The 24,104-nt window shown below is 36.0% G+C and overlaps 1 protein-coding gene across 1 annotated transcript in view; it reads left to right on the top strand.

Annotated features, from left to right (window-relative positions):
* LOC134754357 (DNA-binding protein D-ETS-3) overlaps positions 1-24,104 on the top strand; it is a 130,348-nt gene that overhangs the window by 62,893 nt on the left and 43,351 nt on the right. The window contains exons 4-5 of the mRNA XM_063690651.1: positions 5,419-5,472; positions 18,233-18,304. Coding sequence (XP_063546721.1) covers positions 5,419-5,472; positions 18,233-18,304 — 126 coding nt within the window. The remainder of the gene's footprint in view (positions 1-5,418; positions 5,473-18,232; positions 18,305-24,104) is intronic.

The following is a 24,104-nucleotide window of genomic DNA, read 5'->3' as shown; positions in this document are numbered from 1 at the left end:
AAAGCTGTACTAAACGGCATAAAAGAAAATATTTAGTTTCCTAAAAGACAGGTAAACCTATAAACCTGCAGTATTATAGCATGGGCACGGGATTTATGTAAAATAAAACAAATATATTAACAGTCATGTATAGTTATAATATATAATACATATAATACGTTCTATACGATATAATACATATGATAAACTACCTAACCGCACACATCTTTTAGTTCCGAAGTTTCGTCCGAAAGCCATAGCTTTTTTAAGTTCGCCTTCAGCGATGCGACCGACTGACACTTTCGAAGAGAAGTCGGCAAGGAATTCCATAATTTGACAGCGTACACGGTAAAAGACTTGTCATAGGACCGGTGTTTGTGCGGCGGGATAGACAGAGAGAGATCTGCACTGAAACGGAGCCGATGTCCGCTGCCATCTGCTAAAAATTTAAATTTCTCCGAGATAAGGGGGATCAATTAATTTGTATATTAATTATGTCTATACACTTGCATTATGTGTACAGTACATCTAGGTGTCAATTAATACTATTATGTGTTATGTCTTCTTAAAAATAAAATCAAAAACCGGCCAAGTGCGAGTTGGACTCGCGCACCGAGGGTTCCGTATTTTTAATATTTGTTGTTAGAGCGGCAACAGAAATACGTCATCTGTGAAAATTTCAATTGTCTTGATATCACGGTTCATGAGATACAGCCTGGTGACAGACAGACAGACGGACAGACGGACAGCGGAGTCTTAGTAATAGGGTCCCGTTTTTACCCTTTGGGTACGGAACCCTAAAAAGGGCGTCTATCTATGTCACTGTGAAGGATAGTCGCTTTGATTTTTTACGGTATAGTTGCTCTTAGAGCTTCTATACCTCACATCATTATGTATATGTAAATTTAATTTTATTACTTTTATGTTGTGTTATGATTCTAGATGATATTGGTATTGGTAGGAATTAACGTTTTTTCTGATATATAAGAGAATGAAGAAATTATTGGTGTATTGAAAAAAAACTTGACTATTTTTTATGACTATTTAAGTCAGAATTTAATAATCATATTTACATAATTTTAGTTACTTTTTTCCATCTTAGGACATCAAACCGTCTTACCTATTTCATGATGAGGCACCGTTCCATACCTGTGAGGTATCTATCCTCGAAAACATCTGGAAAAATTCTGTATCATATAACAAAACAGACAAGTCTCAAGTCTCGAGTCTGAGTAAGACATAAGATTAGTCTATTAAAATTGAAATTATTCATGTTACATTAAAAGTTTCGAAGTTATGAGGCTTTTTCAAAAAGTATGGCATCTATCCGGGTTTTACCCAATCAACCGCCTACAGCAAGATTAACCTTAAGCTTTCTTTTAAGTATTTAGCTTATATCTCACTTAAAAAACACGTACGTTTACTCTTTCTTTCATTCGCGACATTTTTTGGAATAAGTTCTCAAAAATCTGTGTGTATTGTGTAATCATTCAACTTAACTCTTCTTCTGCCGCCGCCTATATTTTTAAGGCGTTCCGTTTTGATCTTCATAAGCAGTTCCACTTAATTAATCCAATACCAATAAAAAATACTAAAACGCTACCTATATAAGGTGTGATATCTGATTTGACGCATTTCTTATAAGTAAGTCTACTATTCAATCCTATTATTAATCCCACTTACATATCAGTCCGCCGGACGATATCGGCCTGTCAGTTAGAAAAAAAAATTGACAGTTCCGGTGGACTGATAGTCAGTGGGCCCCTTTAAAGGAATGTGTTCAATTACATATCACTGTGTGTGTGAAGATTTGAATTATTATTTTAATGGATCACGTGGAGTATCAAATACTATGCTACTACTACTATGCTATGCTATTCTATGCTATACTATGGACATTATGTTTCTGAAATAAATTATTTGAATTAAATTGAATTGAAATAAAAAATACCGGTTAAATCGCTCTAATTACCTTCATTTTATTTTAATAAAGATGGCAGACAATAAATTTCTATAATATCATACTAGGTGGGCTTTTTAAAATATGAAATAAGTTTTTGGCAAAAAAATCTTTTTTAGTGCAAGCTTTTATTTCTGACTGTACTTTTCTTTCCACGCACTTTCCATACTCATCCCGACAATTCGAACAATCTCAAATACAATTAGTTTGCTTGTTATATCAGTTTTATCACAGAGGCCACCTCCTGTCTCCATCAGCATCATCATCAGATCAGCTCCATGTCATCATAATATTGCATTCACATCAGATTTACATATGTATGCAAAGTTTCAGCTCCATCGGAAATCGGAAATCGGGAAAGTGGGTCAAATTTAGCTTCCAAGATTTGACCCACACTAACTGACTAACATACAGTGAGGTATGAATGGAATTCATTCATAATTTCTTCATGCAATTTCGAACCTCACTGTACATACTAACAGGGCAAGTTAAAAGTAAGCTTGTACAAAAACACGCATTAAAGAAGTTACATTTGTTGACTATCATAATTCTGTTTCTTCGCTCGAGTTCAAACTAAAAACACTGACGTTAAACTCACAGAAAGTGAAGTGTAAGTAATGAAGGTTGTGTTATTTTATTTAGGCTTACGTATACCCAAATACTATTTAGCTTGCCTCTGCTCTGCCAGTTAAAATAGGTTTTTGTTTTCTTTCACAATCTCATGTTTATGGCATCAGGTAAGGCAAAATTTGGTTTAACGTGTGTTATGAAACTACGTTAAAATTATTATTTTTAGGTTACTATCATATTGCTATGGGTGTGTTGGTGGATTTATGAATAGAATAAATAGTAGGTACCTACAAATGAATGGTGATGACCTGATGACGTACAATTCACTTTTATGCATTTACTGCTGAGGGGTTAATGCCTTAATTTATCCACGGGAATTTACTAAAATCCACCTAAAAACACACAAACTAGTTTTAAATAAAGTTCTGTGAAAATTGAAACAGAATATTGACGCGCGAAGCCGACCTCTAGGGCGTCAAGTACGACAAAGTGCACGGCTCACGGCAATTGCCGGCCGTCGGCTCGGAGAGGGTTGAGGGTTCTCGCGACCCCTCCTGGCTATTGACACCTCTAAGAGCTCACCACCTCTGCCTTTAATGCTCCCTTGTATCATTTGAAGCCATTTGCTGGTTTTGGCGTATTGAAACTGTCCCTACCTACATTATCTTTCATGGAATTTAGGTAGGTACATGTGTTTTTGCATTTTCTCGATTCGGTGTCTTCGGTAAAGGCATATTGGGTTGCATTTTTTTTTCTGATACTTACTATAATTTTTAGCCCCAAAATAAGCGAACCTTATAAAAATAAAATAAATAATTGGGTTATAGGTACGACGAGTAGGTAGGTACAGTTAACATTTCATACCTTGTCACAGTGACAATCAATATGAATGTCGCTACATCTCGTACTATTGTCACTGTGACAAAGTACAAAAATGGGTAGAAAATGTAATTATTTGACTATACATAGATTTTAGACCACTTAGTAATTTACATAAACTGTTTAGTGTTTATAAAGATCAGGTTAACTATATACTAATGACGATCGGCCTGGCCTAGTGGGTAGTGACCCTGCCTGTGAAGCCGATGGTCCTGGGTTCGAATCCCGGTAAGGGCATTTATTTGTGTGATGAGCACAGATATTTGTTCCTGAGTCATGGGTGTTTTCTATGTTTTTAAGTATTTATATATTATATATATCGTTGTCTGAGTACCCATAACACAAGCCTCCATGGGCTTACCGTGGGACTTAGTCAATCTGAGTAAGAATGTCCTATAATATTTATTTATTTATTTAATTTACTAATTCAGACCATATGAATGCCAGCTATTGCTGCAGAAAATGTTTTCCATTTTTATATTTACATCGTTTAAAAAACACAACTACATAAATATAGTAGGGTGTAAAATAAGGTTTTAGGTTACTTTCCGTTCCAGTCATCTCGGATATGGGTAAATATGGTATCAATGCATTCAGTATGATGTCTTGTCTTGAATACAAATATATGAGATGATAAGCGCGAAAATGGTGGGGGTAGTAACTGTGACGTCATAAAGTCAAAACGTCAAAACAGTGCCTATTTAAGTAATGATTTCCCTTTCCGTACCATAATATGTCCATTATATTGTTATTATAAACTTATGTTTTGTAAAAATATGGCCACACGTTTTCAGTACATTTTATTAGTTTAAGGAATGAAGAGTCGTTAGTTCCCTTAAGTAATACTACAAGTTTATACTTAGTCATGGTTTGGGAAATACACTTTTGACCTATTTACTTTCCTCGTATTAAACTTAAAATAGTGGGTTTAACTCATTAAATTTTTGGTATCCGGTTTCACCCGATACTAAAATCGGATTTGTAAAATTTTAGTCGTTGAAGATTAATCTCTAAAGTAATGATTTGATGTCATTAAGTTTGTTCCATGTGATAGTAAATTACTAGATGCTATTGATAATAAAACTTTTTTAAATATATCGGTCCAAAATATGCAGTCATGATCTAATCTCCTTAGCAATCCCGTGTCACCCCCTCTTCCCCTACTTGCACCTATTACACACATGTAGATATTTAGTTGACGAAATGTAAGTTTGCAAATACTCGTTTTATTGCATATAAATATGCTTGTCAACTGATATTGCTATTTTTAGGGTTCCGTACCTTAAAAGGAAAAAACGGAACCCTTATGGATCACTCGTGCGTCTGTCTGTCCGTCTGTCACAGCCTATTTTCTCCGAAACTACTTGACCAATTAAGTTGAAATTTGGTACACATATGTAAGTTTGTGGCTCAAAGATGGACATGTAACGTAAACAAATTAATTTTATCCACGGGGGCCACTTTTGGGGGGTAAATAAGAAAGTTAAAAAATAAAGTTTGTCAAACTATATCGTGTTACATATCAAATGAAAGAGCTCATTGTGAGAATCTCAAATATATTTTTTTTACAATTTTAAGATAAACAGTTTAGAAGTTATTCAAGAAAATAGGCAAAAAATGACCATTCCCCCCCCCCTTTATCTCCGAAACTACTAGGTCAAAAATTTTGAAAAAAATACACAAAATAGATCTTTACCTATAGATCACCGGAAAACCTATAAGAAATGTGCAGTAAAGCGTGAGTCGGACTTAATTACTTAGTTTTTGATCCGACCCCTACGGGTTTTTTAGACATTTCACATAAAAAATACATTGTTTAAATTGTGTAATGTACGGAACCCTTGGAACGCGAGTCCGACTCGCACTTGGCCGGTTTTTTAAACATAATTTAGGCTGTTATTAACTTGCAAGATGATAATTTAACCCACCCACTATTAATTACTTGTTGCCAAATTCTTAAAAGGCTTACATTCAATTAGCCCTCCTAAACCTCAAGATGTGCTAGTTTTATATGTAAACGTGTTTTTCAGATGCCTCATACAAAAGCACTTGGTCTACACATGCATCATCCCAAGGATCACAAGGTGAGACAATTATATTACGCTAAAAAGTCGTTTCACATAGTCACATGCCTTTTAGGTATCGCACGCCTAAATGTAATGACTAATGATACACACACATTAATGTAATGCCAATGAGCCTATGAAAACCGACTACACCCACCATCATTCTTTTTGGCGATAGCGAAACTAATTAAATAAATAGATCTTCATATTTAGTCATCAAGTGACAAGATGTGACACTTGAATGTCTATTATCGGCCATATACTGTTGCTGTTGTATAAAGGCTGTGCCCAGGGTTAGGCCCGTCTCGCATCGGCATTTATCAATTGATGTCGAGTTCTACTCGCCATCTCTGTCAAGGTCAAGGCCTACCGTGACGCCTGACTCGTATAACAACAACAACAACAAAAAATCTAATCCAATAATACCTAATCCCACAATTAAATTAAAATAATAATAATATAAGATTAGTGCTAAACAAATTGTAATTTTAGTCTTTATGAAAAATAAACACAATTTTTTTATTATTAAATTAACTGATTTGCCAGACCGAAGTGATCCCATAAGTGTTCCGTTTGTCAAAACAAAGTTTTGCACGGAACACTAAATATAAACAAAATATACTTACCTAATTTGACCCAACCCAAACCCAACCCAAATCGTCGATGTAGCTCGGAAGGCGGCCAAGCTAAAATGGGACTGGGCTGGTCACGTCTGCCGAATGCCGAATGAGTTTTGGGGCATAATCGCCACAGAGTGGGAGCCCGAAAACTCAAATCGGGGACATGGCAGACCCCGCCGGTGATGGCGGGATGAACTAGAGTTCTTTTTGAAGGAGTGGCCAGACAGCACTGGACAGAGATCTGTGGAGAAATTTGGGGGAGGCCTTTGCCCAGCAGTGGGACACGTAAGGCTCCAAATAATAATAATATAATAATAATTTGATATTACAACCTACAGATAAAAAAGGTAAAGTAAATAAAATTAAAAAGAGCTAAATTAAAGTCACAAAGTAAAATATTCAAGCTGACCGACTGAGAGTCGTCGATATAGTTCAACAATTTTAGTTCGTTCACTCGTAAAACGCGTAACCATGTCATGTAACATTTTTTTGTTCAGCGTAAAAATCAAAACAATAGTCCCTAAAATTATAACACGCGAGCTTGGGCGCCGCGCGCCGGTCGCGCGCGCGCCACGCGCCGCCCCGGCCCAACAATACCCACCTAATTCTTTGATTGACACTTACAATATTTCGGTAAGTGATGCAATATTTTGATGATTATCATCATATAGCGCAGCGAGCGGAGCAGAGGGACTCCATTATCGCATCGCATGCTTCACTCGGCACGCATTGCCGCCGGTGCCAGCTCTCGATTTCGATATTTATCCAAATTTAATTGAAGATAATCTCGTTTAAATAAATAAGGTCTTTGAAATGTTATGTTTAATATTAATAAAAATAATTATTTTGTGTGTAAAACTTTTTTCGAATTGTAGGCAGTTAACTGAAAGTTATATGTTTATTATATAATTATATATTTTAGTAAATATTGTGTAGAAAAGGCTTTAAAGAGTGGAACGAAAATAACAAAAACATAATAGTAAAGTAAGTATGTATTTTTATTGCTTTCAATTTGGTATACAAAGATAGTAATTAATAAGAGCAGGTGTAAGTACCAAGTAGGTTGAATCCACCGCTTGCAGATTCTGCTGACTGTATATCGATTTTCTTTCCAATAATTAGGTATATAGGCCAGTCAGATTAGATAAAAAAAGCGTTTAAGGAATTAATTCCCAGCAAGCTGGAACTCATTTTAATACCTTCATGTAGTCCTAAATGAACGAGGTGTAGATGAATTTTGGGAGCCTTGGGAGATACATTTTACCTTGGATTGACAAAACCACTCGACATGGCTAACGACCACACCATCAATTACAAGCAAGATTGTTGTGGATCAGACGCTGGTAAAAAAATCGGATTTTAACACGACTATACCAAAAAAAAAAAAGAAAAATAATTTCAAAGTGGCGGCCATTTTTGACAATCTTTGACTACGAATTCATATTATGGTATCTTTCGGATCCTCAGATGTAAATTTTTATAACGATTAGAGCAAATTTTCTGTAGGACGTACCGTTTTTGAACTACAGGCAAAAAACTGAAAAAGCAAAAAAAAATCCACAACGCCTGGAATGGAGCTAACTCGGATTACACTAATTTACAACCAAATAAAGGTATTAAAACGATTTCCAGCTTGCTGCGAATTAATTCCTAGGCAAAATCTAATTTGACTGGCCAAGTATCACGTTAGGAGAATTTCGGGTAATATCGCCACGCCACGCAGCCTCGTACACAGTTTGCTCCAGAAATTCTTTAAAATTAACACAGGAGTAATGATGTCATGATTTGGGTCCATCTTGTATCTGAAGAATTTCTTGCCTAGCTCTTATTTCTTCTTATAAGCAGGTACATCCATAGATGCGCTCTAGTTCCTCCCACGTGCCTTTAGTGGAATCAAATTGCTTTTTTTTTTGCTGAATGTCATCGGAATTTGAATCTTTCTCGTGTATAATACTTGCTTCATTTTTACACGGTTACACTTTAAAATTAATAAAGAAAAAAAAGCTTATATTATATCTGTTTACAACATTTACTTTTGTCTGACAGCAGTAAACTACAGTTGCTAGGTAAAGCCTGACCAGGAATATATGATCACGCGCCATGGTGCGGAATTTCACTGGAACTAATATTTTATTACTATACTGAACTGTCACCCTATACATGAAAATAACAGCGCCCTCTTGACAATGATCATATGTATATTCCTGGTCAGGCTTTAGCAACATTATCAATGTTACTTATCATACGTGAGGCAATGGCTAAAGAAACCTATATACGTAAGCACTCCGATTACGCATAGATATATAGGTACGGATCACGGTCATGTTACACTGGCGTTTTCGAGATGTCTACATGCTTGCGAGTAACCAACCGTTGGAACTATGGGTTGGAACTTGGATCGTGGACCGTAAATTTCGAAAACAAAAAGTCGTCTGTGACTACGTCCTATTATGACCTGTCTACTGCCATGTCATTCACCGTTGAATTTGACTGATAAAGAGTTTGACGTATGGATGGTATAGAAAGGATGACAATCTCTTATGGCAGAATTGTTGCAAAAGTGACCGCTTTCAGCTTTAAATAATAGTTCCTAATCTCTCCGGTGGCGCTAGTTAGGTTCTGGGACATGAGTATAACATGAACCATATAAGGCAACAAATAACCCGACCAAATTACGTAGGTTATTTTTGGTAGTATTTCGGTGCATGGTGGCGCCGCCTAATTACTGTTTTTTGATGGACACTTTTCATACATAGAGATTTGGCTCCTTTATAGAGTCTCCATGGTTTGACGTATTATTACTGTCCTTAAAATTTTGTATGAAATTATTAGCAAATATCAGCCATAATGAATTAAGTATTGTATCCGTGATGTTCAAAAACAAAAAGTCGTATGCTTATTTTAAAGACTATGAACTCGAAGTACTAGGAATAAAGTAAAATATTACTAATGCTGTAAAGCTGTAATGCTGTAATGCGATATGCTATGCTAAAGATAAAGACAGCCCAAAAAGTTTGGTGCGATAGAATAAAAGTTCACTTTAAAAAGGATATTATTAAGTAGGTACCTATGATAAAATAAGAACAATAATTGTGACATTTTCAACCAAAAGGTACCACATTGTCGCTTGTCAATAAGGTTGATTTCAAATTGAAGCTGCATGGATATAGCGCCTTATTGACAACCGATAATACCCTTACCCTTTAAACCCTCTACCCTTACCCTTTTACCCTTACCCTTACCCTTTTGATTGAAAAATGGCACATTTATACGTATGACTTCACATGAAATAATGTGTACCTACCTATATGTACAACAATTTAGGCAAAGTACCTACCTATTGACTTCCTTAAAAAGTTGTGAGGCCGCTAAAAGCGCTACAGCTACCTTAGGAATATTTATTAGATAGTTGACCCTATGTTAAATAGCATCCAGGGATATCAATAAAGTAATGATAAGTCGTTATAGTCCCCGGGAGACCACGGCGTCAGACCGTGACGACTTAATGCCCCGCACAAAAGTTGTAAATGATTTAGTCGCCGCACCCCGGGGACCGATAGTACTGGTGGTTGATCCTTAAATCTCTCTCTAATATGGCGATCATTATGTTAATAGTGCTAAAATCCGCCTAATTTTCTATTGAAAAAGTATTTGTAAGAAATACTGCGAAAACAAGTACACTGTAGACTTACGTTTGTAATTTGTGGTGCCGGGCTTAGCCGCGGTTAATTTCTAACCTAATATAGGGCACCTAAATTAGTACGAGTACAGAACCTATTTCGCTTTCACCGCTTATCAACGTAAATATTACTATAAACCATATGTTGTCATTGAAAAAAAAAACTGCAAAAAGAAAAACGATTGATATCATAATAGTTCCCCAAAGCAGTGAGCCCCATAGCTCTGCTCCCCCTGCAATCACGATATGAGATAAAATTAACTGACCTATAGCGTTATTTAAAACTAAACGGTGCTTATTTGCCAAGAATGAGGTGGTGGCGATGGCGCATTAAACGTATATGATTATTGCGTAATTAAAAGGGATTAATTATAATTAAGTATTATATTTTTCACATGGCTTGGGCACCTTGACAGCTGTCATCTCCATACAATTTAAAACCTTATAACCACGCTTATAACGCAATATTGTATTGAGCGCACAGTTTAAAAAATACTATAAAATATATTGCAATGCCCTGTTTTTGCTGTTAAAGATTTTGTACATGAATATACTTATATATTTAACTATTATACTACGAAATGTTCAATTGCATAATATCTATGTAAATAAGTTATAGACAATAATGTTTAATATCAGGGTTTTCTATTTAAAATCCTTATGATCTTTTTTACACATTGCGCTCCAGTGCACAGTGGTTAGATTCGAAATGAGAAGGAGCCAGCAGCGACGGCTAAAATTAGCTAAAAGTGGCTTTCATCCAAAATTCTCCGTCTCGCTTATCCTTACAAACAAGCTCAATCGTAGAGGAGGATGCAGAACAGGGAAAATGCCGGAGGCGCTTGGAGGGAAACTTTGAGCACCCCATTGTTTTGCATTCTCTGAAGCGCGAACGCGGAGAATATTATACGTAAGTACGAGGAGCTCAGCTTAAAAGGGATTTCATTTCATTTGAGTTAAACGTGAGTGCCAAACGATTGAAATATGATTTCAATGTAAAATTGCCTAAATAAACAATGAATTCAAAATATTGTTGAAAATGTTTGTCAATTGGTTCAAACATAGGTAAACATAATTTCAAAATAAACTTGCAATTCAGAAATTATTAATCACGATTAGATACTTCGGCATGTGAGTGAAGGTACGAGCTCGTATCTAGCTCGTGCATTAGGTAATTTGATTGAACAGTTAAGAACGTCCATATGACAGACACGATGAATTAATTGATGATGCACATTACCTATGCTCACATAACAGATCCACTAGAGCCTTCTGGTATGTATGCATTAATTAATCATTATGTTAAAACCGCTCTGACTTCGTTTACTTCATTATGGGCGGTACCAAAACAGTTCACTGGCGTCCATAAATTTCGGGTACAGAAAATACAACTTAGAACCTAATTTATAAAGTCCCTGTATGTTCCTTCCACCGACGTAAGGTGATAGTTCAATCTGTGGTAGATTTGATTACTGTCGGGCATGTTAGCGCAGCGCAGGGCATCGCAGCGCAGCGCAGCGAATAGCGCAGCTTTGACAAATAGTTTTGGCGCGAGCATCCTTTGATCTTGCGTAATGAGAATTTAATGTGTGGTGGTGACGGGCCCTCACACGCCGGCTTAAATTTGTATTTTTAAGGGGCTTGCGACACCGGCTTCCGATTGTTTTGCTGGTTGCAGTCACGCCTCAAAATAACTTTGCTACAAAAAAAAAAAAAAAAAAAAGAATAATCAAAACAAAACGATTGAATTATCCTTGAATGAACATTTGATCAAGGAAGTTGATAATGTTAAAATACTGGGATTAACGTTCGACAAAAAAATGACATGGAAAACACATATTAATAAATTAAAATCTGAGTGTATTAATCGATTGAACATAATTAAAACATTATCCTCTCTATCTTGGGGTTCTGACAGAAATTGCCTTTTAAACACATATCGCAGCATAATTAGACAAAAAATAGACTACGGCTCTGTTTTATATGATTCTGCAAATATTGGAACCTTGAATTCTCTTGAGAGTGTACAAAACACGGCCCTAAGACTTAGTATTGGTGCATTCCGTACAAGTCCTGTAAATAGTATACTAGCAGAGTCGGGTGAAATGCCACTTAAATATAGGAGAAGAGCACTTTCATTAAATTATGCTTCGAAAATATTATCACGCCCAGATTGTCCTACATATGATGATTACATCAAACAATCTGTTACTGATGACGAATTTAATTTTCACCCAGGTTTACATCCACCCTTTAAAATTAGAGTAGCAAGATACCTAAAAGAATTAAATCTCACTATTCCAGCATTATACCCAATAAAATTACTTACTGTCCCACCTTGGGAACTGCTTCAAATGCCGATTAATCTTGAATTAGCTGAAAATAAAAGGAGTGACACGGCACAGTATATTTACAAAAATTTATTCAATGAACTTAATGATGGCCTTGAACACTGTAAAACTTATTATACCGATGGATCAGTTATAAATGACAAATCTGGATGCGCAGTTGTATCTAATAACAATCACTACAATTATAGACTCCATGATTTTAGCTCTATTTTTACCTGTGAAGCGATAGCAATTCTTAAAACTATAGAATTAATTGAAAAAGATTCTAACCTGGTGAAACATGTAATTTACACTGATGCTAAATCATGTTTAATGGCCCTCCAGAATCCCAAGAACTCCCATCCACTTATTTTACATATTAAACAAAAAACTATCGACCTATTAGAAAATCATTTCAGAATTGAATTAATCTGGATTCCAGGACATCAAGGGATTCTTGGAAATGAAAAAGCTGATATCGAAGCTAAAAATGCTACTAAAAATCAACAGATAGATTATTCAATTAAATCCAGCTACCCTGAAATTAAAAAACTGATCAAATCAACTATCAAAATATTTTGGAATAATTATTGGAAAAGTAGTAACTCAAGCGGCTTATCGCGTGTTAGAGAATCAGTTTTTGGAACCCCTCCAATACCTTTCACGTGTAGAAGAGATCAGATCGCTATTACTAGGTTAAGAATAGGACACACAAACCTAACCCATTGCTATCTTATCACTAAGACTGAAAAAAATAAATGTGATAAATGCGGTTTGGAGTTAACTGTTAGCCATATTTTAATTGAGTGTTTAGCATATAAGAATGAAAAAGAAATCTGTAAGTTGCCTAACACCTTAAATGACTGTTTAAATGATGGATATTTACATGTACTTAGATTTATAAAACTAATTGATATATATAAAAAATTGTAATTCCCTTGTGGTCGCTAATGACCTTTGTTGTTAAAAGCGACTTTAAATAAATCAAAAAAAAAAAAAAAAAAAAATAACTTTGCGGTTCGCAGATTGAAAACTTAAATGACATTTTGTGAACACATAGTATTTTTGGGCCATACCTACACAAATTTAAAAACAGACGTTTTATTCCTGGTATTTCCCGAATAATGAACAGTCAGCATCAAATTTCAATAGTAGGTAGCAGACGAGACTGCGCGTCAAAAGTCTTCTAGGTACTACCATTCTCTAACAGCTTTACTAAATCGTATCTATATTATGTATGTACGAGTATAACAGTTAGTGTCGAAGAAACTTTGAAACGCGAACTGTAAAGATCTCTGATGTCTGTCTGTTGGGGAATGGCACGTACTTTCTTTTGGCACGTAGATACTCGATTGTTATATCAGATGCTATAATTGATCCTAACTGGACGTCCTCAGATAGATAGAATACTCTTTATTGGCACACCTCAGTAAAAGGTTTAGTCGTCGTGTAGTCAACAGGCGGTCTTATCGCTGAAGAGCGATCTCTTCCAGACAACCTTTGAGTAGCGGAAACAAATCATTTAGTCGAAAAGAGTAGATGTTGCATAAAACGTTATGAAGCCTACTTTCATACACAATTACAGTAAATTAACATACTCAAATAAGAATTAAGATGGACATACATATACATACATATAAATATATAAAACAAAACCAAAAATATAGTGGATATAACAGCAACATGACAGCCACAGAGTAAATGATAACTAGGTTGTTATGTGTTATCGAGGGAGTTAAAATAATGATAATTATTAATTACTGACTAAATGTTTATTAACTAATTAAACCTAGACTTAAAACTAATAGGGCGCCAGGAGAGATTTTGTCTGGTGTTCGACAGGGTTTCTCTGCCTACCCGCTGCCTTTATGACTAGCTCTGTCTCTGCGCACACCGTTGTGCGTCCACCGAAAAGGGCATTACGTTACGCCCTTTGTGGAATGTTATGACACTTAATTTCAAAAAGGTAATCAATCACTCTCACTAGTGGGATATCCAGATTTATGTCCATACAATTTCGGTAAGCTATTTCGGAAATCTTAATCACTGCACCAGTAGAGGATACGTGTTTCTCCTTTGAATTCTATTTCAAATCTCCCCGTCATGCATGCAAACGACAACTAAACAAAGAAACTTTGTCTTTAAAAATAAACAAATAAAACTAGGAAAAAGTTCATCCACTGCGGGGTTCGAACCTCCGACCTTCTGTTCGCTAGTCTGAGCGCCTACCGCTGAGCCATGGTGACTGTTAAGGCCGTGGCGGAAATTGATCACCAGTTGCGGCCACTCGTAGTGCAATATAAGGATACAAAATAATGTCAACCTTAGCGCTAAGACGGACGGTTCACAACCACATGAAATTACTTGTTCATTACAAGGTATATACACTAAGGGAGAGATAGATAATGTTCTTTAAGTTTTTTTAAATACAGCAAGAGATTGAGCGCGTCTAATGTCCAGGGGTAAAGAGTTCCAGAGTGGAACAGCTTGGAAGGTAAAAGAAGTGTTGTAAATTTTTGAAGAAGAGGATGGGACAGAAAGAGGCAGATTGCGTGACAACCTCACAGGATTTACATAATTGAAATCCTCCTTAAGACAGCGGAGAGTTGCGGGGAGAAATAGAATACATTATAAGAGGGACAAAATATGAAGGTTACGACGATAACGAATAGGGAGCCACTTGAGCTGTGAACGAAAAAGAGAAACATGGTCATACTTGCGTAACCCAAATATGAACCGAATGCATATATTTTGGATGCGCTCGAGTTTATTCAGTTGCTTCTCCATTAGATCAAGATATGAAACGTGAGCATAATCTAAAATGGGGAGACGGAGAGTTTGGGCAAGCGCAATTTTGGTCGGAGTAGGTAGAAAATGTCGTAGCCTTCTAAGGGAGCTCACTGGTTCAAACATCCTCCTGCTCACTTCGCCAACCAGAGGTACCCAAGATAAGGTATTATCCATGAAATATCCTAGATTTTTGACTTGCTGTGAGAAAGGGACCAGAACGCTATCAAAGTAAATTGGTGATAGAGTATTACGGTCGATCTTTGATAACAACTTAGAACTACCAAAAATAATACACTGCGTTTTAGACGGATTTACTTTGAGGCCAAATCTAAGACTCCAGTTTAGAAATTCTCACTAAGTCGCTATTTAAAGTGCAAATGACAAATGTAAGATCCTCAGTTTTACCCTGCGAGTAGATTTAAAGGTCGTCGGCATACAGATGGTAGTGCGAAGAAAGATTTATGGTAATGGAGTTTATAAATATTGAAAACAATAAGGCTTAGACGCACTGCAGTTTTTTTCTTGCTGTTTCAGTCTAATTTCTTGCGGTTTTAGTCTTTTAAGTACGTGCGTTTATGAAGCATGCCGTACGTTACGCTTTTTGCGGTTCTGAAACCGCAAAAAAATAATCGCAGTGCGTTCTCAGCCAAGGAGACAACACGTCGCCTTGCGGTACGCCGGCCAGCGTGTTGCACCAAAACGAGCTAAAATCATTACTTTCCTTAATGCATTGCCAACGACCAATTAAGTAACTGCGAAACCAGCCAATTACCGCCGGAGATATATTAAGAGACCGGAGTATATATGATAATATAAGTCTCTAGGAAGTTATAACTTTTTTTTTACAATCCATAACTCCCGCGGGAACAATATAGGCCTTTTCCCTTCAGTAAACCTGCATGAAATAAGATCTTTTTTGGGCAAGTATGATGAAAAATTAAAAAGTGTAAAAACATGAAAAAAACCTACCCACGGAACGCAACACCGCCTTACATTGTTCGTAAAGATAGTGGATAGTGCTTTTACGGGGCGCCGTCATAACAACTAGATATTGTGTTTCGCATGATTGATGTAGACATCATACGGAGATTACCGGGAGCAATATTCGACTTATTTATTTAATATTTTTTTACATACCTACTTAGCAAATTATGTAACATTGCCAAAACGTCCCTAAATGTGACATATGGCCAGTATGGCCACATAATACTTCTAGGAGCAATACGATTATTATGTCAATCAGTGTATGTAGGAAAAAAAAGTGCATTATGAAAGAATGTACCATAAAAAAATAACACATTTTTTTGTTGTTAACGACAAATATTTATGGAGAAAAGTAATACAACTAACACACCCCTAAAATCAAAGACCGCGCGAGAAAAGGGGAATAAAAAACACCAAAATCAAAAGAACCTTCCAGCATGTTGCTCTAACACTAACAATGCGTGAAATCTGATTGCAGACTTCAAAGAGACAATCTAATTCTTCCATGTACACTGCCGATTGGAAAAGTGCTTTGTTACCGAGAGAATACGGTGCAATTTACTAATACACGTGATCCCTCCTAGCCATCGGCATTGTTCACAATTGGCCAATGCTATCTAAGAATAGTTTGAGATCATTCGGTGATTAGTATAACATAATTTTTCTTTCTGAATACTACTAACACAAATCCTACTAAATACTGAACGACTTTATTTTAAATATTCATTGCAGCGTGAGCATCCCGAATGCGTCTGTACAGACAGTGCTAGATGACAACTTTTTATTAATGGTATCTGTAACGGTGCGTGTAACGGAACGTTACACTACCAATTGTTCTATTATTTCTGGCATATACAAATCCTAAATACTCTATTTAAATTCTAATCTTTTTTGGAATCCCTTTCGTTGGTTATAATTTTCATATATATATTTTAATATAATAAAACTCAAAATTCTGACAGTTCATACAGATTTCAGAATACTCACCGTTGTTTTCTGATTTCCCAACGAGTGTACATTGTCACCTTTTTGTATTTTTGTAATTTGGGTAGTAAACCAGCTCTACTTAACACCATTACAACACCTGAGACCAGCAAAGATCTTACACTTATTATTCATATTTCTAGTACAGTCGCGATCAGATATATCGGACCGGCCAAGGTGTTCACAATATCTGAACACGCACTCTAACGCTGTGACAATAGAGGTGTGTTCAGATATTTGTGAGCGCCTTGGCCGCTCCGATATATCTGATGGCGACTGTACCTATTGCTAGTAGAACTGCTTGTCAAAAATGACTTCTTGGAAATGTAACATGGTTTATGAAACTTTTGATAAATATTAGTAAAAACCTTAGTATTTTAACATGGCTTGGGTACGGTGACAGCTGTCATCTTAATACACATTTTTCTGACAGCTGTCATCGTACCCAAGCTATGTGAAAAATACTACAAGTATTACAATTATGACTACTAATACTACTCGAATCAGTACCTACTCAAAACTTACGTTTCTCAAATTCCCAATATATAATTCCATCCAAAATTTTATTAATTTATTATATTATACATGTTGCCGCAATTTCTGAAGTTAATTTATTGAAGTCAACACAATGACGTAGATTCAATAATTAGATAAAATTCTCGTTTCTCGTCAACGTTGACACCGTGATGTTGACAATGATGAATCATGTGTCAATGATCAATGGTCATCAATCGTTTTGATGCGGACGACGGCGACGTGCTTATATATAAGTAGGAGGTATATATGTCATTTATCTAACTACGCTTTTCACATTTATCTATTGGCGGTGTGCCTCAGAATTAGTCAGAATATAGAATGTAGAAATTCCAGTACCTATTGGTATTATTTCTGTGACAGACACGAGTATATTTTTTGCAATCTGAGTTGTTTTCTCTATTGGTACTGGTAAATTTACGGAAACTTGACACGAAGAAAATTAAATAAACGGAATACAACCGAGAGTATTAATTGCTATCATATCAACATAACATTGCGCGTGACTATGAAGACGAAGTGACTCCAAATGTACTTAGATAACTTTTTAGATTTGTCCGCACCATACGTGACAATTTTCCGTCGTAATATTAGAAATATAAATACAGGCCAATTCGAACGAAAACTGACATCAGAATGATATTTGAATCATAGTATTTAGTTATCATGCATCTCGCCCGCGCCAATACATATACCTACGGACAAACAGTATACGAGCGAAATGCGCGATAACGGAATGACATCAGTTAGATGTTATTCTGATATCAGTGTACGTTCGAATTGGTCTGATAGTTTATTTGGTTTGAATATTATACTTATTGATGTGCATAGTTTAACAGTTTTGTGGATTGTTCCAGGCTATGGCACCAACTCGTTGTCCGCGATGTCGAAGTCCTCACTCGACGCGCACACGCATCTCCGTCAGCCGGGTAAGTGCACGAACTACACAACCATACAAGGCCCGAGAACTCCAGAGAAGGTGTATTCTCATACTCATACTCATACTCATATATTTATTCATAATAATTCGTATTGCATGTCACAATATTATAAATTATTTACAAAATATGATTTGTATTGTAGCTAATGTAACATTTTACTTAATAATATAAAAATTAAAATAAATTAAATCTATGATTAGGAACTTATTTCGTACTCCATAAACTCATTAAAGCTATAAAAAGTGTGCTCGATAAGCCATCGTTTCAGGTGCATATTTACGAGTAGACTTCAGTAGTATGTCATCCGGTCTGATATAAATCCCAGTGCCTCTCACTCGCACGCACAAAATTGGTGCGCGGGCGAAACGAGCTAGACCAATTCAAACTTACATTTTGAAATCAAAATGATGTCATTTTGTTATCAATCGCCCGCCGATGTCGCTCGCGCCAATATAAGTAGATACGAGCGAAATGCACGCGCAAATGATAACTAAATAATATATGATATCTTTATGATGTAAGGTGTGGCGTCAAGAAACCACCTACGAAGAAACGACCTAATTAGAAAATTAAATGTCTGAAAAAATTACGATTAAAAACTTTAAAAATAGAAGTCACTTAAAATTTTATAATGTCTGTTTTCCACTTTTATTTTACTAATTTTTTAACTACCACTGTGATACGCTGGACCTTGTGCCTTGGCTAAGGGCACCCGTAGCTGCAGACCACACGCCCTTATCCACCGACACGAACAACGCCCAGCAGCAACCATTGTCACGACAATTACAAGTCCTAATTTTTATTTTTAATAAGGTAATTCTTATTTGTGTCACGTTAACAGTCACATTTATTTTATTTACTTCACTGTCCGAGGAGTATTCATAGGCACTTAATTATATTTTTTATTGTTTGTTTTTTTTATTACATATTTATTATTGGAAGTGTCCGTTTTCACCTTTTGCCATAGCACACACAAAAAAACAAGGTTCCGTCATTTCACCATAAGTTCTCTGAATTCACTGTTATCGTCCTGCCGAATTATTCACATTTAATTGCCTCGAAATGTGTTGTCGTACGTTTCTGGCGGACGCAAGGCCGCACTGGCAGGATCGCCATGTAAGGTGTGGCGTCAATGATACAACTGTTGGTGTCTTAATACGAATATATTCTGTTAAAATAACGCGTACATGCTATTATATACTACAGCTACGTACATGTGGGGGTGAGGCATTGTACACACACTAAAATGATGTCAAAATGTACGTTCGAGTTGTGCTCATGCATGTTTTTTTTTAATCGTAATTTTATCGTTTGAACACCGGAAATAATAAAAATACTTTTGTAAACCTTCACATTATTTTAGTAAAAAGTATACTAACAAATAAAAAGTGCAGCTCATAATGCACTCAATATGTTTTCTAATAAAAATTAAATCTACGTATATAAGAGTAAACCAATTTGTTTGTAGATTTTTCTGGTAACAAATCAATTCATACCTTTTCGGCTATAAGCTTTGGAAGTGCCTACACTATGAAGCCTGTATATCACTTATATTCATTAATGTAATGTAAAGTTTTTGATTTAACTAAGTATTTACGAGTTTATACACAATATGGAACCGCATATTCTTTAGTCAAACCCACGTCACAAACCATTTGCACAAAACTTTTTAAAAATAAACTTTTTAAATTGTATAGACAATAGGCAATTTGGCTTAAGGCCTTAAGATGTCCGTCGACGTGACGTCCAGATGGGATGATCAAATTGACCAATTTGATTAGAAAATAAATTGATCGACGTCAATCTCTCTAGCGTCCACACGTTCACAGTTTTAATAAGTTGGTCGACGTCAATCTCTCTAGCGTCCACACGTTCACAGTTTTAATAAGTTGGTCGACGTCAATCTCTCTAGCCCTTTACCTACGGGGACTTTAAACACCCAGTCACCGCTCAATATGGGCATGGATTGGCGAGAGTCAGCGGTTGGACATAATTTCACTTACTTGTAACTTTTGAAGTACTACAGCTACGTGCTTGAAATTTCACACACATATTAAGTATAATATGCTTAATTAATAACTAATCACTTGGTGTATTTATATTCACTAATATTTCTCATTTCACACTTAATATTAATCACAAAAAAATTGAAGAATTTTAAGTTACTATTAGCGAATTTCTCAAGATTAAGTTTTAAATTATTAGTTTATTATATATGTAACACAACTAAATACTTAAATGATGATAATTATTGAAATATTGCAAAAAAAACAATTACTTGAAATGTTGCATAGAAACAAATCTCTGCTACTGACGAAAAATAGTGATGTGCGCATATCGATACAACTCTCGATATTTCTGTAAGTACGGGATAGAATCTCAGCAAGTTATGTTTTTAGTAAAAAAATATATTATTTTCCAATTTTGTAACTTTTTGGACAAAGAAAATTCAAAAAACTAAAAATAACATTCAAAACACCCACACGTATCACTCCTACAACAAGTCGATGAAATATAAAACAACACTAGGACGGCCATACCATATTGAGTTCAATTACTTGCGCTTCTGCAGTACGTGTGTCAACCCCAGTTGACAGCAAAAAAGCGGTAATTTTAAAAATATGTTTATGTCAGAGCCATCTACCGAAACATTATGATTTTCTCTGCACCTATAATTATCCCAATGCATAATGTGATCGCTATCACCAAGACACAAGGTCTCGTTTTGATTAAAAAAAATATTGAACATGAACATATCTTCGATCAACTATAGTTGACACCCGTACTGCAGCGGTGTTGCCTTACTGGCAACTCTGGTTGACACCCGTAGTTAAAGGGCTAGCGTCCACACGTTCACAGTTTTAATAAGTTGGTCGAGGTCAATCTCTCTAGCGTCCACACGTTCACAGTTTTAATCACCAATTTTAGATTTATGATTAATTCAAGCTCTCGCTCAGTGCCCCCAAATGCGCATCTATATCTAACTCTCATTTCTACAATTAGCCTCATGCATGAAGTTTATATTTGAACGAAATATGTTTTATTCGGATGTTTGTTACCGTTATATCATGTTGCAAATGCATTTCCGTTTTTAAATTACCATTTAATTACTTAAAATTATAAATAAAAAGTACAAAAAATTGCCCGCGAAAAGCTAGTGAGCGAAACGCTCGAAACGCCACGTGACGTCACGCGTTCGACAGATTAGTGTCATTAGTAGCAAACGTCAGTTGGGCCGCCCAACGTGTGACGTCATCACGCTCTGTCGAATTCGCGCCAAAAATTATGAGCGTTTCAACCGCTCAAAAATTTTCAACATTTTAAATATTTTTTAATAAAATAATGTTAAGGTTTACAAAAGTATTTTTATCATTTCCGGTGTTCCAACGATATAAATTATGAATCCAAAAATAAAAATAAATTCATGCATGGAGCTAATTACGTTGATCTCAAATAATTTGACAATCGTTTACAAGCTTTTATTTAACTTGCCCTGTTAGTATGTTAGTTAGTTAGTGTGGGTCAAATCTTGGAAGCTAAATTTGACCCATATCCCGATTTCCGATTGAGCTGAAATTTTGCATACATAATATAAATCTGATGACAATACAATATTATGGAGCTGATCTAATGATGGAGACAGGAGGTGGCCATGGGAACTGTGATAAAACTGATAAAACAACCCTAACTAATTGTGTTTCGGGTTGTTAGAATTGTCGCGATGAGTAGGGAAAGTATGGAAAGAAAAGTACAGTCAGCGATAAAAGCTTGCACCAAAAATTAAATTTTTGCCAAAAACTTATGTTATGTAACTTACGTAGCTTACTTGGGCGCTTGCGCTGCGACTAAAGGTAACATTATTCTGAATAACCCCACCCGGATGCTCTTTATCACAGTGCGTACTTACGTAATCACACCGATTTTTCTTTACGTAGCTTAATATTTCAGCTACCACGTTGGATAAGTTGGATGGAATATCTAACGAACTATAAATTTTGTTCGGCCATTAGGCATGGTCGGGCGCGGGGGCGCTCGCCAAACACTCACTGTTTGTTGTCCACGGTCAGTTACCCAGGGCACATAAAAGCTTATTTGTGTCTCGACTTTATTGTGTCCAAACATATTCTTTTCGACCCGGACGCGGGGCGCAGCTTGTGAAGGGCCTGACTTTTATTCTGAACTGTTCGTGGAATTCGTTTGAAAATTTAATGAAAAGCAACCTTAAAATAATAACTGTATACTTTGAAAATGATTCATAACCACATTAAATGATCTAAGTATTTTTAAAACTTTTAATTTATTCCACCTTTTACATAGTTTATTGCAAGGATTGCAATAAAGATTAAACATAATAACATAATAATTATTTCCTCATTTTATCTCCCAATGAGCATAAGTCTTTAAACCAAGGGCATTGGACTTGGCAAGTGAAATTCTCACCACTGTGATGACTTATATAATACATATCAATAAAAAACCGTTATTAATATATTTAATATGTCTGTGTCTCACGGAAGTTATGTTATTAAAATAAAGAACCGGACAAGTGCGAGTCGGACTCGCCCACCCAAGGTTCCGTACTTTAGTATTTGTTGTTATAGCGGCAACAGAAATACATCATCTGTGAAAATTGTAACCGTCTAGCTATCACGGTCATAAGATACAGCCTGGTGACAGACAGACAAACAGACAGACGGACAGAGGAGTCTTAGTAATTGGGTCCCGTTTTTAACCCTATGGGTACGGAATCCTAAAAAGTAAAATGAAAAGATGAAAAATTATCTATTAATAGGTGTATTAAAATGTAGTTCAATAGAGTGCTAGAAACTACATAAGTTAATAAATATACTAAAAAAACTAGTCTGACAACAATTTTAGGTTGTCTTGTTAAAATAAGTACTGTAATTACAAAAGAAAAGCCTCCTTTCGAATATAAAAAAAAACCGGCCAAGTGCGAGTCGGATTCGCGCACCGAGGGTTCCGTACTTTTTAGTATTTGTTGTTATAGCGGCAACAGAAATACATCATCTGTGAAAATTTCAACTGTCTAACACGGTTCATGAGATACAGCCTGGTGACAGACAGACAGACGGACAGACGGACAGACGGACGGACAGACAGACAGCGGAGTCTTAGTAATAGGGTCCCGTTTTTACCCTTTGGGTACGGAACCCTAAAAAGCAGTGGCACTCCGGGAGTATCGACAGAAGTCAACAGATGTAATAACTTGAACAATTACGTTGTATTTTTTGAATAGTCAGGAAATATTTTTTAAATCGTCGAGAAATATTTTATTGTGCATGAAATACTTTTAATGAAGTTTTTTTTATTCATTATTATAAACTACTACTACTTACTATATACAGAGGTGTCGGTTACGGTAACAGTGTCGCGAGTTTAATGGTTTTTTTCCCATCTCAAAAACCCGAGAACCCGAAAACACGAGAATACGAGAACACAAGAACCCGAGAACACAGGAACATGAGAACACAAGAACACTAGAACCCGAGAACACAAGAACACGAGAGTGAGTTTCGAGTAGTCAACCGTTAGGAATTGGACGGAAACGTAACGTCCGTGATGTTCGAAAAAAATAAGTTTTTGGCAAAAATTTCGTTTTTGGTACAAGCTTTTATCGCTGACTGTACTTTTATTTCCATAGGCAACTAAAGGGGCCCACTGACTATCAGTCCGCCGGACGATATCGGCCTGTCAGTTGTTCGGAACTGTCAAATTTTTGTTCTAACTGACAGGCCGATATCGTCCGGCGGACTGATAGTCAGTGGGC

This window comes from Cydia strobilella, chromosome Z (genome assembly GCF_947568885.1).
Source record: "Cydia strobilella chromosome Z, ilCydStro3.1, whole genome shotgun sequence".
Classification (NCBI taxonomy): Eukaryota; Metazoa; Arthropoda; class Insecta; order Lepidoptera; family Tortricidae; genus Cydia; species Cydia strobilella.
The sequence above is the reverse complement of the archived record's forward strand: the minus strand, read 5'-3'. Positions and strand labels throughout refer to the sequence as shown.